Genomic DNA, 17,966 nt, shown 5'->3' with positions numbered 1-17,966 from the left:
ACATCATCCAGCTCAAGCAGACATCTGTTTATTTCTAACAGAGCTGAGCTGTGGGAGAAAATATTCAGGATTACCTAATCTTATTTTCCATCACCTGTGGGTGTAGTGTTTTCACTTCATATTAATTACAAAACTGTAAATAACAGGTCACTACAGTCTGGTTTCTAGGTACTAAAGCGTATTCAGGAGCAGCTCACCTGTTCCTGACAGGAGAAATCCTCTCATCAGCAGCAGGTGTTCAAGAATGTACCACGAGTTAACACTGGCCCGAAAAAACAAAAAGACAGCTAAAAACACCGACCAGACTGGCCCACCGAGAATTTTCCCTGTCGGGTCCTGTTCCACCCGCCATCCCCGTTAGACAGGAGTTGCTGATCACATTAACTCACACACCAGCTGGCTCCGTTGGCGCTTATTAGTGCGACTATATTCTACAAAGTTTTCATAAATAAACGCACAACTTAGATCTGTGACTCGTGCTTGAAACCATCCCCTCCAACCGTGCGCCGTCTGTTGGTTTTGTGTATAGAGAGGGACGGGAGCTCTGTGTGACTGGTCAGTCATTGAGCGTGAAGACAGTCGGTTACCCAATGATTACTTTTATTCAGCACAAATACAGATATTCATGGGTTTTACTCGTTTTATGCTCGTACTCGTCAAAAATGCTTTATCTGTACCCTAATTTCTCTAATGTCTGTAAGTTTTTGTTGGGTGTGCCCTGGTACCAGGTGATCCCCAGACCAATATCAGTCCACGGCCCGGTGCTTGGGAACCCTGGTTTAATCTGGGATTAGTAGGACAAATTCTACAAGAAATAAATGATTAAAAATGATCCTTATTTGTAAATTAAATGAATAAATAAAGCTGCCTATTTAAAATATTAAGAATTAGAATTGAAAGCTTGGGTTCTTGATTATTGACCAGATATACAGGAAACCATGTCCTCAAAAAATGTTATTTAATAGCTGTTTTCTTCCTATGGTTAGAAATAAAAAACAGTTCTGACGGTTCTGAATGAAATTTAATGAAGATGTTTGACTTGATGTTGCTGACATCAGTGATCAGACTCTAATTAAAACAAATGAACACTCACTGATCAGATCAGAGCTAAATCTTTCTGATTAGCTTCATTTATTACTGGACGTGTCCGAACTTGTTTGGGTGTAATCTAAACTGTTTTCATGTACGTCTCTTCTTCCCACTTCTCAAAACTAACTATTTTATTTCCTTGTCAAGTCTTCACTTCCTCGTTCGTTGGTACCTCTGGAGCGTTTTTATTTCTTTTTTTTTGCAGACTGCTCACATCTTTGTGTACTTGCAGCACAGTTCAGGTGACCGATGACTGCGTCACGCTGAGGTTTGACTCCGTGAAACATGCTAATGTGACAAAGTGCATTTAGCTACAGGGCCGAGACAAACTCACCTCACTGAGGAAAAATGTTCAGCTCACATGGCTGCAAACACACAGAATGTTCAGAAAAGCTAAAGGAGGGGAAACTTGTTTGAATTTTTTAAACTTCAACCCTCTTATGTGTGCAACAGAGATTTACAACATATAAAAATATCATTTCAAGAAATTTTTCTTTAAATTTTAGTGTCAAAGTTTTACTGTCACAGCTGAAAACTCAAATCCAATAAACTAAAATATGATTTGACGTAAAAATTGTGACAGGAGTCTTTTTGAGTTTCTAAAATATAACAATATTTGAGCAGTAATTCATCTGTGATCATTCTCTAAACCCCAAAATAGGAATCACACATTTTAACTAAAACAACTTACATTTATAACAAAAACAAATCATGAAAGAGCTATTATTTTATTCTGCACTTTAAACACAGTTAATTTTAAAATAGCATAGATATTTTTAAATATATGTTCTAAAATGTCCCGTTAAAAAGGTATTTTGTTGTTTAGGAATATTAGAACAAGTCTTGTCCCGGAATAATTTGGGGGAAAACTGGTTTATTTGTTCACATTTTTGCTCTCATGGGACCAAAAGTCCCTCAGAGTCCCACGCGCTGCCATCATGTGAGTGTGAGTCAGTCTTGAGGTGTTGTTTTCGTCGTGAATCACAGCATGTGATTCTCAGGTAGACGGTCTGGTCCTTCCTGTTCTTAAAACACCTGCAGGTCTCACTAGGGTCAGCCAATCCATCTCAGTGTCATATGATCGACCAGCTTAAGAGAAACAAAATGCGTTTGCTTGCAAGTCTCCCGGCAATGTGATAAACTGGGTTCTGCCTGTTTTTAATGTCTGTGTGAGCAAAGCATGATGGGTACAATGTAAAACTACAGGTAGATACAGACAGCTCGTCATCAGAGTGAAAGGTCAAAACAAATCCACCGTATTTCAGCATCTTATCCCTCCTGTTTTACATTGATCACTTCTCAATGTTACAGGTGTGTTTTCCAGATCCTGACCTTGTTCCTGGGTTTTATTTTCAGGGTTTTGCAACGGCAAGTCTCCAAGGAGGTGGTTGATGGAGGATCAGTTCATGTCTGGCTGGACCTGACGAGTAAGACCCTGTTTTTGGAGCATTTGTTTGGTCTATTTGCTAAATAGGACCATATATTTCCCAGTGTGATGCCAAAGCTTGCCGAAGGAACAATCCGGCATGTAAACAAGATGTGTTTGAGGTTCTACATCTGCTGTATAGATTTTTTTAATCCCTTTTATAAAACTACAAAAAAAAAAACTTAAATATAATCTATAGTCAGATTTTTTTGTGACTCAATGTGACCAAAGGTTTTTGTTCACTGTAGAGCCTTTTTTTCCTGTATTCTTTATTTTTTCTTTTTCTTTGCTCCTGCTGTGAATCTGATGCTGGGACACAAAATGTCATCACTATAAAACTATTTTATAATCTATTCTGTTTTCTTTTCTGTTATTCTGAAAGTTTGAAATTTTGCATTGTTATATTTTCAGATCGACAAATTGGCCTAATGCTACAGAAGGAGCTCCAACAGGCTTTTGAGGTACAATAATAACTTGATGAGTTAGTTTTCATAAATACCAAGCCTCCTTAAATGTGATACAGAGCCGTTTTCTGCACCTCCACCCTACTAGTTGAAAGTGGAATTACAACTGTCGTAAACAACCCTGCAACAGCCTGCTGTAGCTAGCGTTAACAATTAGCTAACACTAACATGGGCCAGCTAATACTAAAGTAAACCACAAAGTAAAAAGATCCACACTGTTGGACAAAAATATTATTACTTACAAGTCCAGCAGCAAAAAAGACAGGTCACCATAAGTCTGATTTTGTAGCCTCCTTTAGCTCCCTCAAACTAGCGTGAACCACGCCGATGTTTACTCTGGTTTTAGCTCTTTGCTTCACCTCCAAAACCATTACTCTGTTAAGCCTGGAGCACACTGTAGGCAGACACGCTGCGTCACGCCCAAGATTTTGAGAAGTGAAGTGATCACACAGGATACGCCGCGCTGCTGAGCTCTTCATGGAAAGTCACGCGATAGTCACAGCATCACGTGGGACCTGAGAACAGAAAGCGGGAAGTGTCTCTATTGTTTTTACGTGATCAGACTTGCCGTCCTGTTTTGTGAGATTCGGATTCCTTAAAAATGGTTATGTACGCTATTTATTTGAATATAGTACTTTAAAGTTATTAAAACTGCGGTTGAGTTTGTGTTGTACAGCTGTTCCGCGTCATAATGTCTGTTGTAAAGTACCCGCAATGTTGTAAACAGCGGTGCCATGGCGCTTGAGATAGAACTGGCAGCTGTCTTCAGCACCTCAGCGCGTCGCTTCTTGGACGTGGTGTGGCGCTCTCTGTGTGCCCACTCTCGTTCGCTATAATGGCTTCTATTTAAAATGATGGTGAGGGCGCGGCATGGGCGCGCCTCTGGTGTGCCCCAGGGTTAACTTTTACTTCCAGGCTCGGCCATGAAACAAACAGAAAAAACAGACTTCTTCTTTTTCTTCTTGCGCTTTTTATCGACAAACTGAAAATGCTAACTGCTAGCCTTACAGCTAACAGCCGTAAAGAGTGGAATTTTGGTCAACAGAGAGCTGCAGAGTGGTGTCAAATATTAAGCTGGTCAAGATTCTAACCCAACACTCACTGAGACCAATGTTAAAGCTCTAGCTTAAAGTAAAAAAAAAATATTTAGTGTTACTTTAACACATTAAATCTGCATTTTTCTCTATTTGCAGGCTTTTATGACTAATAGACTAGGAAGCATGTCATACCTGGCCGAAATGCCTGTGAAGGTAAGAGTTCAAGAAAAAAACAGATTCAAAAATCAGATAAAATGCTTTTTTGTCTTAGATATAAAAAATGGAGGTGATGTTACATTAAGTACCTGTCTTTTCATTTATTTGTTTTTTTCAGTTTGAAGAACCGATTTATGGAAGTCTAAACACAGACTTCACCACATTTGTGACTCCAGGAGCTGTTCTCAGGTCAGTACGAGTTAGAGAATAAACTATGACCATGTCAATTGCAAAAGTACTATTCTAATTTGGCGTAAGTACTTTTCCAAGTTGTTGTTTATTTTTCTACATTTTTGTGATTCGTCTGTGTTTCTGCAGCATCTCTTTCTACCTGGCTGTTGGCCTGACGGCACTCTCGTTCGTCCTGGAAAGGAAGGAGGGGCTTTTGGACAGGTGTTGGGTCGCAGGTGAGAAATCAGACACCGCGTTGCTCCAGCAATAGTATGACAATCCAAAACTTACATTTCAATTCCACAAATAGATCTGAACATGATTGTTTTAAGCATCTGTGCGAGTACTTTTAAAGTACCTTTAGCACCTAAAAATACTTTATAAAAATGTTTTTACATCAATCATTACTTTAAGTTTGTAAAACAAAAAAACATCTCTAGAAAGAAAGGCATAAATCTTTCTTATATATTTTGTTTAAAAGTTTTTAGAACAAAGGGCACATGCAGGAAGTTTATTTTTTTTGTGCATTTTTCTGTAGCTCTTTTTCTGCAAGGAGAAGAATAAAACTAATTGGAAAGACATTTATTTTTCATGAGAATCAAGTCGATGCATTATTTAGGTGTAGTTTGAGACATGGCCAGTAGAGGGAGGAACATGATCACTGCTGATTGTGAAAACCATTTACGTGGAAGAGACAGAATGAGATGCTGCTCTGCTTTTAGTTTTTTCTCACTGTTTATTATCTTTTTGACAAACTGCTGCTGCCACTACGGTAGCCTAGAAGGGACAAACCAAATGTGATAGTACTAGTTTGAGCAGCAAAGACATCAATATCATACATCTTTTTCACATATTAATTAAGTAAAACTGTATATTTAGAATTATTTTATGTGTTTATAAAATAAAATCAACGTTGGTTGTTTTGTCTACCAGGTGTGAGCTCCATAGAGACGATGCTCGCTCACCTCTTCTCTCAGCTTTTTGTCATCAGCGTTCAGATCATCCTGATGCTCCTCTTCATCCTTCTCGTCTTCAAGGTAAAAAAAAACACAACAAACACTCTAAATGTGTACTTTATTCAGGGTTAAACCGATGAACCCCAGAGGAAGCAGCAACGAAACATCTATTTCTGCAGCCAACTTGGTCTGAGTTTGACATGCAGGATGTATTTCTGACATATTCAAGGTTAATGTTTCACCAGCCTGCCAGGCCATTTCATTTACTCATTTGCATTTTACTGCATCAACAAAAATCTGACTTTACCTGCAGTAGATAAGAGCCATAATTATGGTAATAACATTTTAGAGTAGCCGACAAATAGCCTAAATTATCCGTCCTTTTGCAAGATCAGCTGACATTTTTGCTGTTAAACAAAGTAGTGCATGAGTCCAATACTGATTATCAATAGGTGTGTTTTTGGAATCAATACAATAATGGAGTCTTTAGACTGTGCGTGTATTTGCTGAGTCTGCAGACTTTTAAAAGCGCACGTGCACCAATATCTGCCATTGTGCATTCATGAGTGTGTGGTAATTAAGGTGCTGAAGTCCAAAGAGACCACCACTTCATAAATAATTTCCTGCATTGGCCGTATCCAGGTATCGCTGCAGGATCGCCACAACAACAGCGTTTGATTGCTGTAGCAACCGTGAGGTCATGTGGCCTCCGGGTGCAGGTCTATTTTTGCAGGTTGCCAAGGGAGATGGACTGAGTCCTAGAAGAGTTCACCAACATAAACGTTTCTGTTGAATTAAGAAAGTTTGTCATCGTGAATCTTCCAGCTTTGTAAATAGTGTCATCCTAGACTCTGTTAATTAGCAGCTAAGTCTTTTTTGAATCCTTTTTTATGTTTATTGTTTAATTTAGTCTGAAAATCAGAGCAAAACATTGTGTTTGTTCTTTTAAAGTAGTTATAAATGCAGTCTTTAAAACAATTTCAGACCAACACCAGGGAACATTCAGAGCTTTAAGTTAGTTGAAGGTGTCTGTTTTTTGTTTACTCTGTATCACAGGTTAGAAAAAGCAGGTTCACATTTTAATAGGTTATAAAAATGAACAGCTATGCAAATGTATTTTAGTCGATGATGCTAAATGCATATTGTCACATTCAAATGAGCATCTCTCATTCGATGTGGTGAAGTAACAGAAACAGAGCTTTAACTCAGTTCTGCTCCATCTGAAGATCTGGCAAGGTGCTTCCTTCAAATTCTGCCATTTTAGTAGCTGTTAGTTGGGCAGAGCTCTCGTGTGTGTGCCACTGGAATCGGTGTACCAGGAAATCATCCATGAAAAACGTTCCACTCTGCTTGAAAGGCAAACTGTGATCAGATGTGTCAATTTTCTGTGGCATTATTTTTTTCTAATGAATTAATCATAATTAACACATTAAATTTCTACCTAGTTAAAATCCAGTGTTTTGTCACCCGTTTAATGGTTTTATACATGCAGTACAGCCTTTTTTACGTCTGACTTAAATGCTGATGTGGTTTCTCACAGCTTACTTATTACTTTAACTTTAGGTCTAGCTGCAGCTTTATTTTATTTATTTATTTATTAACTTATATTTCGAGAGGATAAACCACTTGAGATGAACCATCTTGTTTCCAAGTGGGTCCTCTATGCAAATCAAAACAAATAGCAAACGAAGATAGCGAACAGTATTTCAATGCCACACATTGAAACCACAATAATAATAATAATAATAAATTTTTATTAATCGTCGTCGTCGTCTTCCTCCGCTTATCCGGGTCCGGGTCGCGGGGGCAGCATCCCAACTAGGGAGCTCCAGACCGTCCTCTCCCCGGCCTTCTCCACCAGCTCCTCCGGCAGGACCCCAAGGCGTTCCCGGACCAGATTGGAGATGTAACCTCTCCAACGTGTCCTGGGTCAACCCAGGGGCCTCCTGCCGGCAGGATATGCCCGAAACACCTCCCCAGGGAGGCGTCCAGGAGGCATCCTGACCAGATGCCCAAACCACCTCAACTGGCTCCTTTTGATCCGGAAATAAATTTTTATTAATAATACTGAACATAAAAATAATAAATAAAAAGATAAACACAAAATAAAGATAAAAGTGAAAAATAAAAATAAAAAACAAGTACAGATGGGTATTAAATATTCTTACAAAGAGATTTTAAACTGAATTGTAGTGATGATTCTTAGGAAAACAGGCTAATTGTTCCAGTCTCTTGGTGCTTTGACAGAGAATGCCAGCATTCCTGACTCCGTTTCAGAGAAAGGGATGACAAATGAAACAAGATGCGTTCTGCGAATGTGGTAATGAGATCTAAATGGTACTAGTAAGGTAGTTAAGTATGAAGGAAAATTAAAAGAAACACACTTAAAAATAAACAACAACCAGTGAAACTTCCGCCTAACTTCAAGTGTAAGCCAGGACAGTTGATTATACATATCTAAATTATTTCTATATGTTCTTTTTTTTATTTCTATTTCAACTTATTTCTTTCCTGCAAATAGCACAAACTGAAATAATAATTTCTAAAGAATATTCTAAGAATAAGATAATTCAGCGTTTGAAGGTTTTGTCTAATCGTGTAGTTCATGAAGCTTTGGTGGCTGCTGGTCTGGTTTGTCATAAAACGGTACCAGTTTACCACAAGAAGAAGGGTGCACTAATGTGAGCCTGTGTGATGCATTTAGTGTTTACTGCTCATTTTAAAAGCTGATCTACAGTGGTGGCCATCTGCATGCCGTAAACACGCAGCTGCTTCGCCTCGCTGTGGTGGGTAAACCAGTGACTGGATGTGGTTGATGTTGGGACTACATCTGCTGCTGTAGAGCCGTTTGAAGCTCTAATATGCTTCACCTGTCTTTCTCTTTTTCTCTCTGTGCAGATACCAAATGAAGGCTCCTTGGTGCTGGTCATAGTTCTGATTGTGCTGCAGGGAGTCTCCGGGATCTCCTTCGGTCTTGTGATCTCAGCTGCTATTGATGATGAGCAGAGCGCCAATCAAGCCGCCCTGGGCATCTTCTACCCAAACCTCATCCTCAGTGGTAAGCAGTATAACAAAGATGTTTTATAATAAAAAAAAAACTTTGTGAGGATACACCTTTTTGAGAAGCACAGCGGGTGTCTGATTGTGGGAACGTTACTGGAGCTGATTACAGCTCGTTTGTGTTGTGAACTGAATATAAACCCGTGTGTGGGTCCTTCTTTATTTAGAACATGATGACACACAGTGGGATGCAAATGTTAGGGCAGCTTTCATAATTCATGTTAATCGTCATGATTTTCTTCGTGATTTTCCTTTATAAATCTTTGGTTGTTTTGATAAAACATTTTTGTTAAATATATCATATGAGACACACACAGTGATATTTGAGAAGTGAAACAAAGTTTGCAAGTTTTACAGAAAGTGTGTAATAATTGTTTAAGCAAAATTAGGCAGGTGCATACATTTGAATGAACTAATATTAAGTAGATCCTTTTTTGCAGTAATAACAGCCTCTAAACACTTCCTATAGCTTCCAGTGAGAGTCTGGATTCTGGTTGAAGGTTGAAGGTATTTTGGACCAATTTTCTTTACAGAACATCTATGGTTCATTTAGGTTTGATGGCTTCTGAGCATGGACAGCTCTCTTTAAGTCACACAACAGATTTTCAATAATATTCAGGTCTGGGGACTGAGATGGCCATTCCAGAACGTTGTACTTGTTCCTCTGCATGAAAGCCTTAGTAGATGTTGATCAGTGTTTAGACAAGGCAAGACAGCTTTATTTATATAGCACAGTTCATAATAGCACAGTTCATAATAGCACAGTTCATAATAGCCAGTGGCGGGCGGTGCGTTCCACCCCTGGGCCTTCAGTGATTTCCTGTTCAGTCCAATCTAATTTAATACACCTTAAAATACCATCCATAGGACATCACAGCTGGAGAAACCTCACACACACACACACACACACACACACACACACACACACACACACACACACACACACACACACACACACACACACACACACACACACACACACCAGTGGCTGGTCAAGACACATAATTTCCAGAGTCTTTAAAATCAAACTCGCATTCCCATTTGAAAGTAGGAAACTAAGACCACGGATACCGTCAAATCTCAGAAATGAAAGACGGGTTTAAGAGATGAGACAATAAAATAAATAAGTAAAGCAAACACATTATTTGCATTTGTTTTGGAGAAAATTGTACCGCGAAACAATTGAACATGTTGGCGCAGCTGCACACACCACGTTATACACAATATAAATTGCATAGAAACAGAACACAGAATAATTTCATTTTGCCATTTTATTTCGTTACCATTTATTGATTATTAACAAAATAAAATGACAAAACATTAAAAAAATACTAATAAAATGTTTCTACTCACCAACACATATGTCCAGCATGGATCTCCTCCTCTCCTGCTCATTAGAAAATAAAATCCATCCTTCTTTCTTTCCTCAGGAAAACCTCAGTGGCTCTGTACAGTTTATCTGTGCGCTTCAGGTCCATGAGTGGATCCTTTTCTACGGACATGGAGGCTAATGCTGAAAGACGTGTCTGCCCGGTCGTGTTTCTGGCGTACATTTTAACGCGCTTTAATGCTACCAAATCGATCTGATGCGAGCAACAGGCATTCCCAGCAGAATAACCTGCAGCGGTTCTCTGAAGCTGTTAGCCGTGGGTACCGTTCATAGTTGCTTGCCTGAAAATGACGAACAAATCCTTTCTTCTGCTGGGACAAGCCAGCTAGCGTTGGAGTCAGACGACCTGTTCTCACAAGATCCATTTTTTCTTGAAAGGTCCGTCTTGAAAATGGTGTGGCAAGTTAATCTGCAACCAAGTCTGTCTCTTCTCCTCTTTCAGCCATCATGTGTTCAAAAATACACCGATAGCTGCCTATAGATACAAATCTCCGTATTTAGTTTTGATATTTTGCTTCATGCCGCTAGAAAAGTTCAAACTACTGCTTATCCAATCACAGGATGCGTTCATGTCAACTTTTGCGTGAGGCCAGTTAGCTGGCCCGGGCCAAGCTGACTCGTGAGCTGATTGGCTATCGCAACTGGCTCGTCTCTGTTCACTTACAGCGGACAGCGGGCTTCTCGATTGATTCTGAAGGCCTAGGGCAGACTTAATCTGCCTGAAAACACAAGCTAGCTGAAATCTGATTGGATAACACCCAGCCTTGGTATTTTAACACTGGAAGCAGCGCAGCCAAGTAGTTATAATAGGATATAAAGAAAATAGACCAGTAAACATTTTTTTAATTTAAAAATAATTACCAAAGGAAAAAAAAATACATTTACGCTTTTGAGTACCTTTAGGCCAGCAGAGAAGGCTTTGCTGGCCCTGACTGCCCACCACTGATAATAGCACAGTTCATACACAGAGGCAATTTGATGTGCTTTCCATTAGCAAGAATAACAAGAACAATAAAATAAACGGGACAGAAAATACAATTTATATTTTAAAAAGAAACAGTTAAAGAGTGAGCTAATTCAGTGCAGAGAGAGGGTGCAGCAGAAGGCTGATGAAAACATGAAGGTTTTCAATTTTGATTACTACAATATTGAAGTTACTATATTTGGGGCACATTTGAGGTCATAAGGAAGCTGATTCCATATGTGTGCAGCAGTAGCTGAAGGCAGATTCACCCTGTTTGGTTCTGACCCGAGGTTCTACCAGCTTACTGTTTCGTAAGGATCTCAGAGCCCTGCTGGGGCGCATTTAAAGGAAGGAGATCCAACATGTATTCTGGCCCCATGCGATTGGGTGATTTATAAACTAGTAAAAGTACTTTGAAATCGAATCTTTAGTTTACTGGTAACCAGTGTAGCGATGTGAGAACTGGAGGGATGTGCTCAGGGTTCTTGGTTCTTGTTAAAACTCTAGCAGCAGCATTCTGAATAAGTTGCAGTTGCTTTAAAGCAGGAGTGTAAAACTCAAATTCACACTGGGCCGAAATGAAAAACTGGGACAAAGTTGCAGGTCAAACTCAATATTTATTGAAAAGTGATGGCAAATGTGTACTTTTTCCTTTATCTAAGGATATGTGTTGTTGAACACTGAGTCTGGTATGACCAAATTACACGTGACAAAGTCTAGCCCCATGTGTGACCAAAGACGCTGGGGAGCGGATAGAGGCCTGAGGGTCCTGGGAGTGAGTTGGTTGGAGGTCTTGGAGTGGACACAGACATCCCAGGTGTCAGTATATTCCTTGATGTCCTTGGCCATTCACAGCTACCAGATGGCCTGTCGCAGAAACCTAAGGGTACGGGAGACCCCAGCATGGCCTGACAAGAGAAAGGGGCGGCCCCATGACAGATCCTCCCGGCAGCAGGAGGAGGGCACTTAGAGGCGGTTTGCGGGTGCATTGGCCGGTGCAGGATTGTCTCGAAGTGCAGCCCGGTTGGAATGTTTGAGTGGTCAAGCCAGGGAGGCCAGGAAGCAGCACTCAGGGAGTATTGGAGTGGGTTCGGACGTTGGAGCAGAGTGAGTGGGTTGTTGTGAAAGGGCATCGACCTTTTGATTCTTGGATCCCAGGCGATAGGCTGGGAAGGGCTGGAGAGGCTGACAGTCCACCAAGGCCACAGGTGGATGAGAGGGATTCGTAGGCGAGAGGCCAGATCCCCATCAATGAAGTTGTCAGCTGCCCCCGAGTCAACCAGAGCTTTGAGTTTCCAGCGTCTTCACCGTGTAGGAGGGTCACAGGGAGGAGGAGTCAGTTGGTCAGGGGTGAAGTTGACCCAGGCTGAGCTCCCCCAATGCTCACCAGGTGCTGCCGTTTTCTGGCCTCAGGGGACAATCTGAGAGGCGATGATCGGGAATCCCACAGTAGGCGCAATGGCCCTCTCGCCACCTTCTCTGCCTCTCCTCAGTCGGCAGGTGACCAAGCTACATAGGCTACTCCATAGGGGAAGTTGGCAAGCTCCCTGGGGTCAGAGCGGCTGGGCTAGTCGAAGGAGTGGCGACTGCGGGCAGTCTGAGGGGACGAGCCGTGGTACGGAGACGGGTCAGGACCCGCTGGTCTATGTGCATAGGCCTTTACCACAATGATGCAGAAGGCACTTCCGTATATAGGATTGGGTGATTATGTATGAGGTGACCGATGGGAATCCCGACCGAGGGACGATGGGAAATGAAGTCTAATGCCCGGATCATACTGTGCGATTTTTGGCCGTCTTTGCTAAATCCCTCGTCCTGAGCAAAATGGTAACAAAAAACGGTCAACGTCAGGGTGATTTGCATGTATGTGCACCATGCTGTGAACGTGCAGTGTGACCGGCTCTGCAACAGCTTTGTGATCCATCTCACAACCAAATCAGCCTCAAAAAGTCTTCAAGCACTGCTTGAAAACCTACGACGTGTGTCTGCCATGGACCAATGAAAACACACCTTAGGGACGCCGCAGCAGCAAGACTCCGCCTCTCTGAGCTTCGGATTCACTTTATGTTTGAAATGCGAACTATAAACTACTCACCAGTTTTTATGTCTGTTAATAGCCCAAGTTGAACAGGAGTTAAACTAAAAATAATTAACAAACATTTTTAGACCATTAGAAAAATTGTGAAAACCGTGATTCTGTGATCTGTGAGTGTGAGAGGAGATGTGCTCACAAACTTAAAAATTAAAACACGAAAACATGAGATCCCTTTGTTGTTGGTGGAAATTTCACATATTCAGCCAGTAAGGATGGTTCAGTAGCGCTTTGCTGCAGAGAGAGAGGATACCCAGACAGCGGATGGAATGAGTAAAGCGGAGCTGTGGAGTAAACAGTGAGACAGAATTCATGGCTAAAGTTTAGATATTGCAGCGATCTGTGATAGATTGTTACTGCTTTGTAGGTTAGTGGGTTTTTATTTATTAAGGAGGATCAGAAGGATGAATGTCCAACAGCTGTTTATCTGGAAGACAGGAAAAGGAGACACACAGCCAGAGTCTGAGGCCAAAGCAAGGGTTTTTAACAGATGAGCTGGGTCATGAGCTGATGCTAAAAAGAAGTGTTAATGGCGACGCTTTATTTTTTCAGATTTGATTTGGTTAGCGGTCTGCTGGCATATGCGTTCAGGAGTTGTTCTCATGACGTTGCGTGTCTTGCAGGAGCGAGACGTCGTGCAGCCTGGCTCACTGAAATCTTGCACCGTACAGTGGGCCACCTTTCTGGAATTCCTACAGTGTGACGTGAACAATCCTGTGCGACGGCCAAAAATTGCACAGTGTGATTCGGCATTAGGTGAAGGCCGGTCAGCTGGAGGAAGCTTGTGAGGTGGTGACCATGAACCAAATTTGGCTCAAGGTCCTGAGTTTGACTGCTTTAAAGTATTTGGGGAAGACCAGTCAAAAGACCATTGCAATAGTCCAGCCTGCTGGAGATTAACACGTTTCTCTAGGTCTTAAATACTCTTTCCCATCATTGGATTCACCTGTGTATAGAGGTCAAGGGTCAATGAGCTTACTAAACCAATTTTGAGTTCCAATAAGTAGTTATAAAGGTTTTAGAATCAATAAAATGACAACAGTGCCAAAATGTATGCATCTGCCTAATTATTACCCTATTTCTGTAAATCCTATAAACTCTGTTTCACCTCTCAAATATGACTGTGTGTATCCTGTATGATATATTTAACTGAAGTTTTTTATATTAATTTATACAGGAAAATCATGAAGAGTAACAAGACCGCCCAAACTTTAGCATCCCACTGTAAATGGCTTTAGGCGTAACCTCGGATCAAATGATCTCTGAATAAATAGAGTAAAGAAATAAATGCTCAGAAGTGTCACTGAGACATTTGTTTTGTTTAAGTAAAAATGTCTCTGTTGTTTGATCCATATCTAAAAAGCATGAGCTTGATCAAAAATCCAAGGTTCATGAAATTCTGTTTTTATATTAATCTGCACGAACAGATAAATGTGAAACCGTTTTCTGTAGGACTTTCATCATTAAAGGCAGAAGAAGAAAAGGGGCACTTTAAATGTTTAATTAGATGTTTGGTATCAGAATCCAGACTCCAACCATCTTTTATTCATCTGATATCCTAAACTTTCCATCCTGTGATGTAGGGATCATTTGGCCTGTGGAGTGCATCCCGTATCCTCTCCGGTACCTCAGCCTGGCTCTTCCTCAGACCTACGCCTCAGAATCCCTTCGCTGCATCATGTACAGAGGTGAAAACAAACACAAATGTCAGCCTTGTGTGTCAGGGGTAGAGAGAGTCTTACACACAACATAACCCCTTTATTTAAATCATTAATCAGCCACCAGATCTGTAAAACTCAACTTCCATGAACACAAGGTGTAGCGGTTTCTCTTGGTCTTCTAATTATTTCTCCCGTCTGTTTTGAACAATAAGGCACAGGCCAAACCACTTCCCTGCACAGCAAAGCCCAGGTGCCTCTTCCTGCTTCTTATCGCCAACGTGCAGCAGAAGAGCCGACAAAACTGTCTCTAACTTGGTAGAAGTCATTTTGACAACATTTGCTGATTAAATTATCTTGGTGTGAGTTTAGTGAAAGTTTTGGATCCACCTAGCTGGAATTCTGGGTACATTTAGGCACTGTAGATTAACATCCACAGTATTAGAACCAGAGCACAGCAAGTTTTAACAAACTAATGGATCATTTCATTTTGTTTTGGCCAAAAATGCTGAGCACTAAGTATTCAGACTGGAAGGTGTACATCATTCTGATTTAGTGGACACACACAAGTGCTCTTTCTACAATTATTCAGGTGTTTGGTTTGACATTGAGTTTAAAAAATATAATTAAAAAAGCAAAATCATAATTTTTTTATCCACCAGGTTGGGGTCTGTCTAAGATGATGGTGTGGCGAGGCTTTGCCGTCACTCTGGGCTGGAACACCTTCTTCCTCATCTTGGCGATGGTCATCTTGAAGCTGCGGACGTGACGGCCACCCTTTTTTAGCTTGGAGTTCACCGCCCTGAGTCCGCGCAGAGCTTTCAGGTGAACCCCACCCCTAAGGAGCCTCCTCCATTCTCTGGGGTAACCAGGGCAACAGGAAACAAAAGGAAACATGGAGGGAGGTTCCACTGTGGGTTTTTTAGATTGACAGGTCAGTGCATCAGTCACCTTCCCCAGATTATCTCTCTGACACACTCTGATCCTGCAGCAGTTGCTTTTGTCTGTTCAAAGTGTAACTTTATGATGCTGCACCCTTTTCTGTAACATCTAGAAAATGTTCACTCTGTGAATAACCACAAGCCAACTCAGGGTCCCATTAGAAAAAACACAGTTCACCCCTAATCTTAGTACTAACAAGATAGTTTTTTCCTCTTTTAACATTTTATCAGACTTGAAACAGAACTTGATCCCTCCGTTGTTGATTTAAAAGAAAAAAAACACTACCGCCGGACGTTTTGATGTCAGTATTTACCTTTAATCTACATGTGCATTACAGAAAATGAAGGAAAAGTTATAATAAGAAGGATTTGAGCACAACTACAGATTGTTTCTTTTCTAAAGGAAGCATAAAAGGTACGTTTTCAAAGCAGAAAATAGAGAAGATTACGTTGTGGGAACACGAATGAAGTGATGATGCTTTATGGCGTGAGCCCCTTCAAGCACAGCATCTCTCTCTTGTTGCTCGTTTGTGGTATTTTGTTTTCTTCTTAGAAAGAAGAGGTGACCGTTGTTTAATCTCTTTTTTTATCAGGTGTTTAAATGTGTTGCACCTTTTAGTTCAGGTTGAAGGTTTTTTATTCTACAGCTTCATGTCTGACAGTGTTGGTGATGGAAAGTTCTCAGCTGTATTTTTCAGTTTTGTTTATTTTCCTTCTTCTTCTTTGCTGGACAGAGTGGAAGTCGAGTCACTTTTCTGTGTTATGTTTTTTTCTTTTTACATATTTGCTATCGTATGAAGTTCCTCTGAAAATCCTACAAAATAAAAGCACACAAAAGGAGTTCAGCATGTTATCAAGATGGTGACAATCATGAAGGAAATAGAAGAAAGAAAATAAGAAATGAGGACATAGTAAAACATTTTGGTTAGAATGTACACAATTGTTCGTAAAGAAAGCTGCATTTTAATAAATTAATTCTTCCTGTATACATTTATAAGTGTTTTTTTATGTTTTCATTTTCATTTAGAATTAAAACAATTATAGAAAACATTCCAGTAAGATAAGATTTAAAAGGCTAAAATCAAAGTACTGGGGGAAAGTAGTTCTCTGTTTAGAATATCTTCTTTCCTTTGTAAAAGTAAACACCATGCACCCATCAAAAGCACCTTACCAGCATCACATCTAATGCCAGAGACAGATTTAACATGTTTACTCAACAGCATTTATTACATCAGAGTATATTTTTGATCTTATTCGCACACACGTTCCTGTTTGGGTTTTGAACTTATGTAGATTTTCTTGTGCTGTAAATCTGCAGCTGATGGTGGTGTTTCTCCTGCAAATTATAATCAATCTGAGCTCTTGTTTGTGAAACTGTGACTGCTTTCTTTTTTTTTTAAATGATCAACAAGCTTGTGAATGAATGTGTCCTTGAACGAATGATGGGGATGAATCATTTTTTTGTGTTGGAGGGTTAACTTGTGCCTAACTTAACGGGCTAAATCTGTACTGCTTCTGTCAACTTTGGGTCTTAGTTGTTCATATAGTACTTTTTTCACCAAAATACATTAAATATTGTTGCCAAAATATTTGTTTAAACTTTGACAGATAGTGGTGATGTGTTTGTTAAAATGTGCTCTGATCCCATGAAATATCTTATAATGCTTTGAACTTTCATGTTGACCTTAAAAGTAATCAAACTAAAACAGAAATGTACACGTTGGAAGGACCCTTAAGATGCATTTATCAGATTAGTGACACTCTTGTTGATTAAAAGGAGGCAAATCCTCTTTAATGTGTTAACTTTTTAAATTCGAATGTTAGAGTTTATGCCAAAATGAGTCAAGTCAACATAAAACTCCAGCCGCTTACCTCCACCAGGGAAGAACTGACACTCCCGTGTTGCAACTTGTACGCACTGTGATAGCACTCATGCTTCCATAAAGATCTTTTCATTTATTCTAAAACAATAAACATCATTGAAAAAAAATCTCCCTTTTGTATTGTGCCTCTTCTTTTATTGTGGTTGCAAAAACAGCTGGAGGGTCATGAACGACGAAGGTATTTGATTACATCACACTTGCTTACAGGTCTGTGTGGCTTGTTACCATGGTGATACTCTTGAGTTTGCTTCTTTGTTGTTGAGCCATCCTCACCTGACTGGTTATCTGAACTCTGTGTGTCCATTTACTTTAAAACTGATTTTGTTAGAACATACACTTGCTTAAACAGCCATGCTGAAAGGACTGATCTCCCTGCAGGAAACACAAATGAACCTGTGTATTATTAAGTCAGAGCTAGACTGAGGAGGAGGTTCAAGGTAAGGATACGTCACATTGCATAAGTCATAGAGAAGGACTCTTGGGTGGGAACTCCTTACGGTGTGTGTGTGTGTGTGTGTGTGTGTGTGTGTGTATGTCGTGCATGCATAAGTGTGTGTGTGTGCGTGTGTGTTCTTTTAATCAGCATTGATGTTTTTAAAGGAATCTGTGAATGATTCAA

At 40.3% G+C, this 17,966-nt stretch overlaps 1 protein-coding gene across 3 annotated transcripts in view; it reads left to right on the top strand.

Annotated features, from left to right (window-relative positions):
- abch1 (ATP-binding cassette, sub-family H, member 1) overlaps positions 1-17,456 on the top strand; it is a 32,415-nt gene extending 14,959 nt beyond the window's left edge. For all 3 annotated transcript variants that reach the window (XM_015944999.3, XM_015945001.3, XM_015945002.3), the window contains exons 12-20: positions 2,446-2,516; positions 2,927-2,976; positions 4,173-4,229; positions 4,351-4,421; positions 4,551-4,639; positions 5,337-5,440; positions 8,258-8,417; positions 14,449-14,553; positions 15,186-17,456. In XM_015944999.3, coding sequence (XP_015800485.1) covers positions 2,446-2,516; positions 2,927-2,976; positions 4,173-4,229; positions 4,351-4,421; positions 4,551-4,639; positions 5,337-5,440; positions 8,258-8,417; positions 14,449-14,553; positions 15,186-15,292 — 814 coding nt within the window. In that variant the 3' untranslated portion in view covers positions 15,293-17,456. The remainder of the gene's footprint in view (positions 1-2,445; positions 2,517-2,926; positions 2,977-4,172; positions 4,230-4,350; positions 4,422-4,550; positions 4,640-5,336; positions 5,441-8,257; positions 8,418-14,448; positions 14,554-15,185) is intronic.
- Positions 17,457-17,966: the final 510 nt, after the last annotated feature.

The sequence above is a fragment of the Nothobranchius furzeri genome, chromosome 12 (genome assembly GCF_043380555.1).
Source record: "Nothobranchius furzeri strain GRZ-AD chromosome 12, NfurGRZ-RIMD1, whole genome shotgun sequence".
NCBI classification, from domain to species: domain Eukaryota; kingdom Metazoa; phylum Chordata; class Actinopteri; order Cyprinodontiformes; family Nothobranchiidae; genus Nothobranchius; species Nothobranchius furzeri.
The sequence above is the reverse complement of the archived record's forward strand: the minus strand, read 5'-3'. Positions and strand labels throughout refer to the sequence as shown.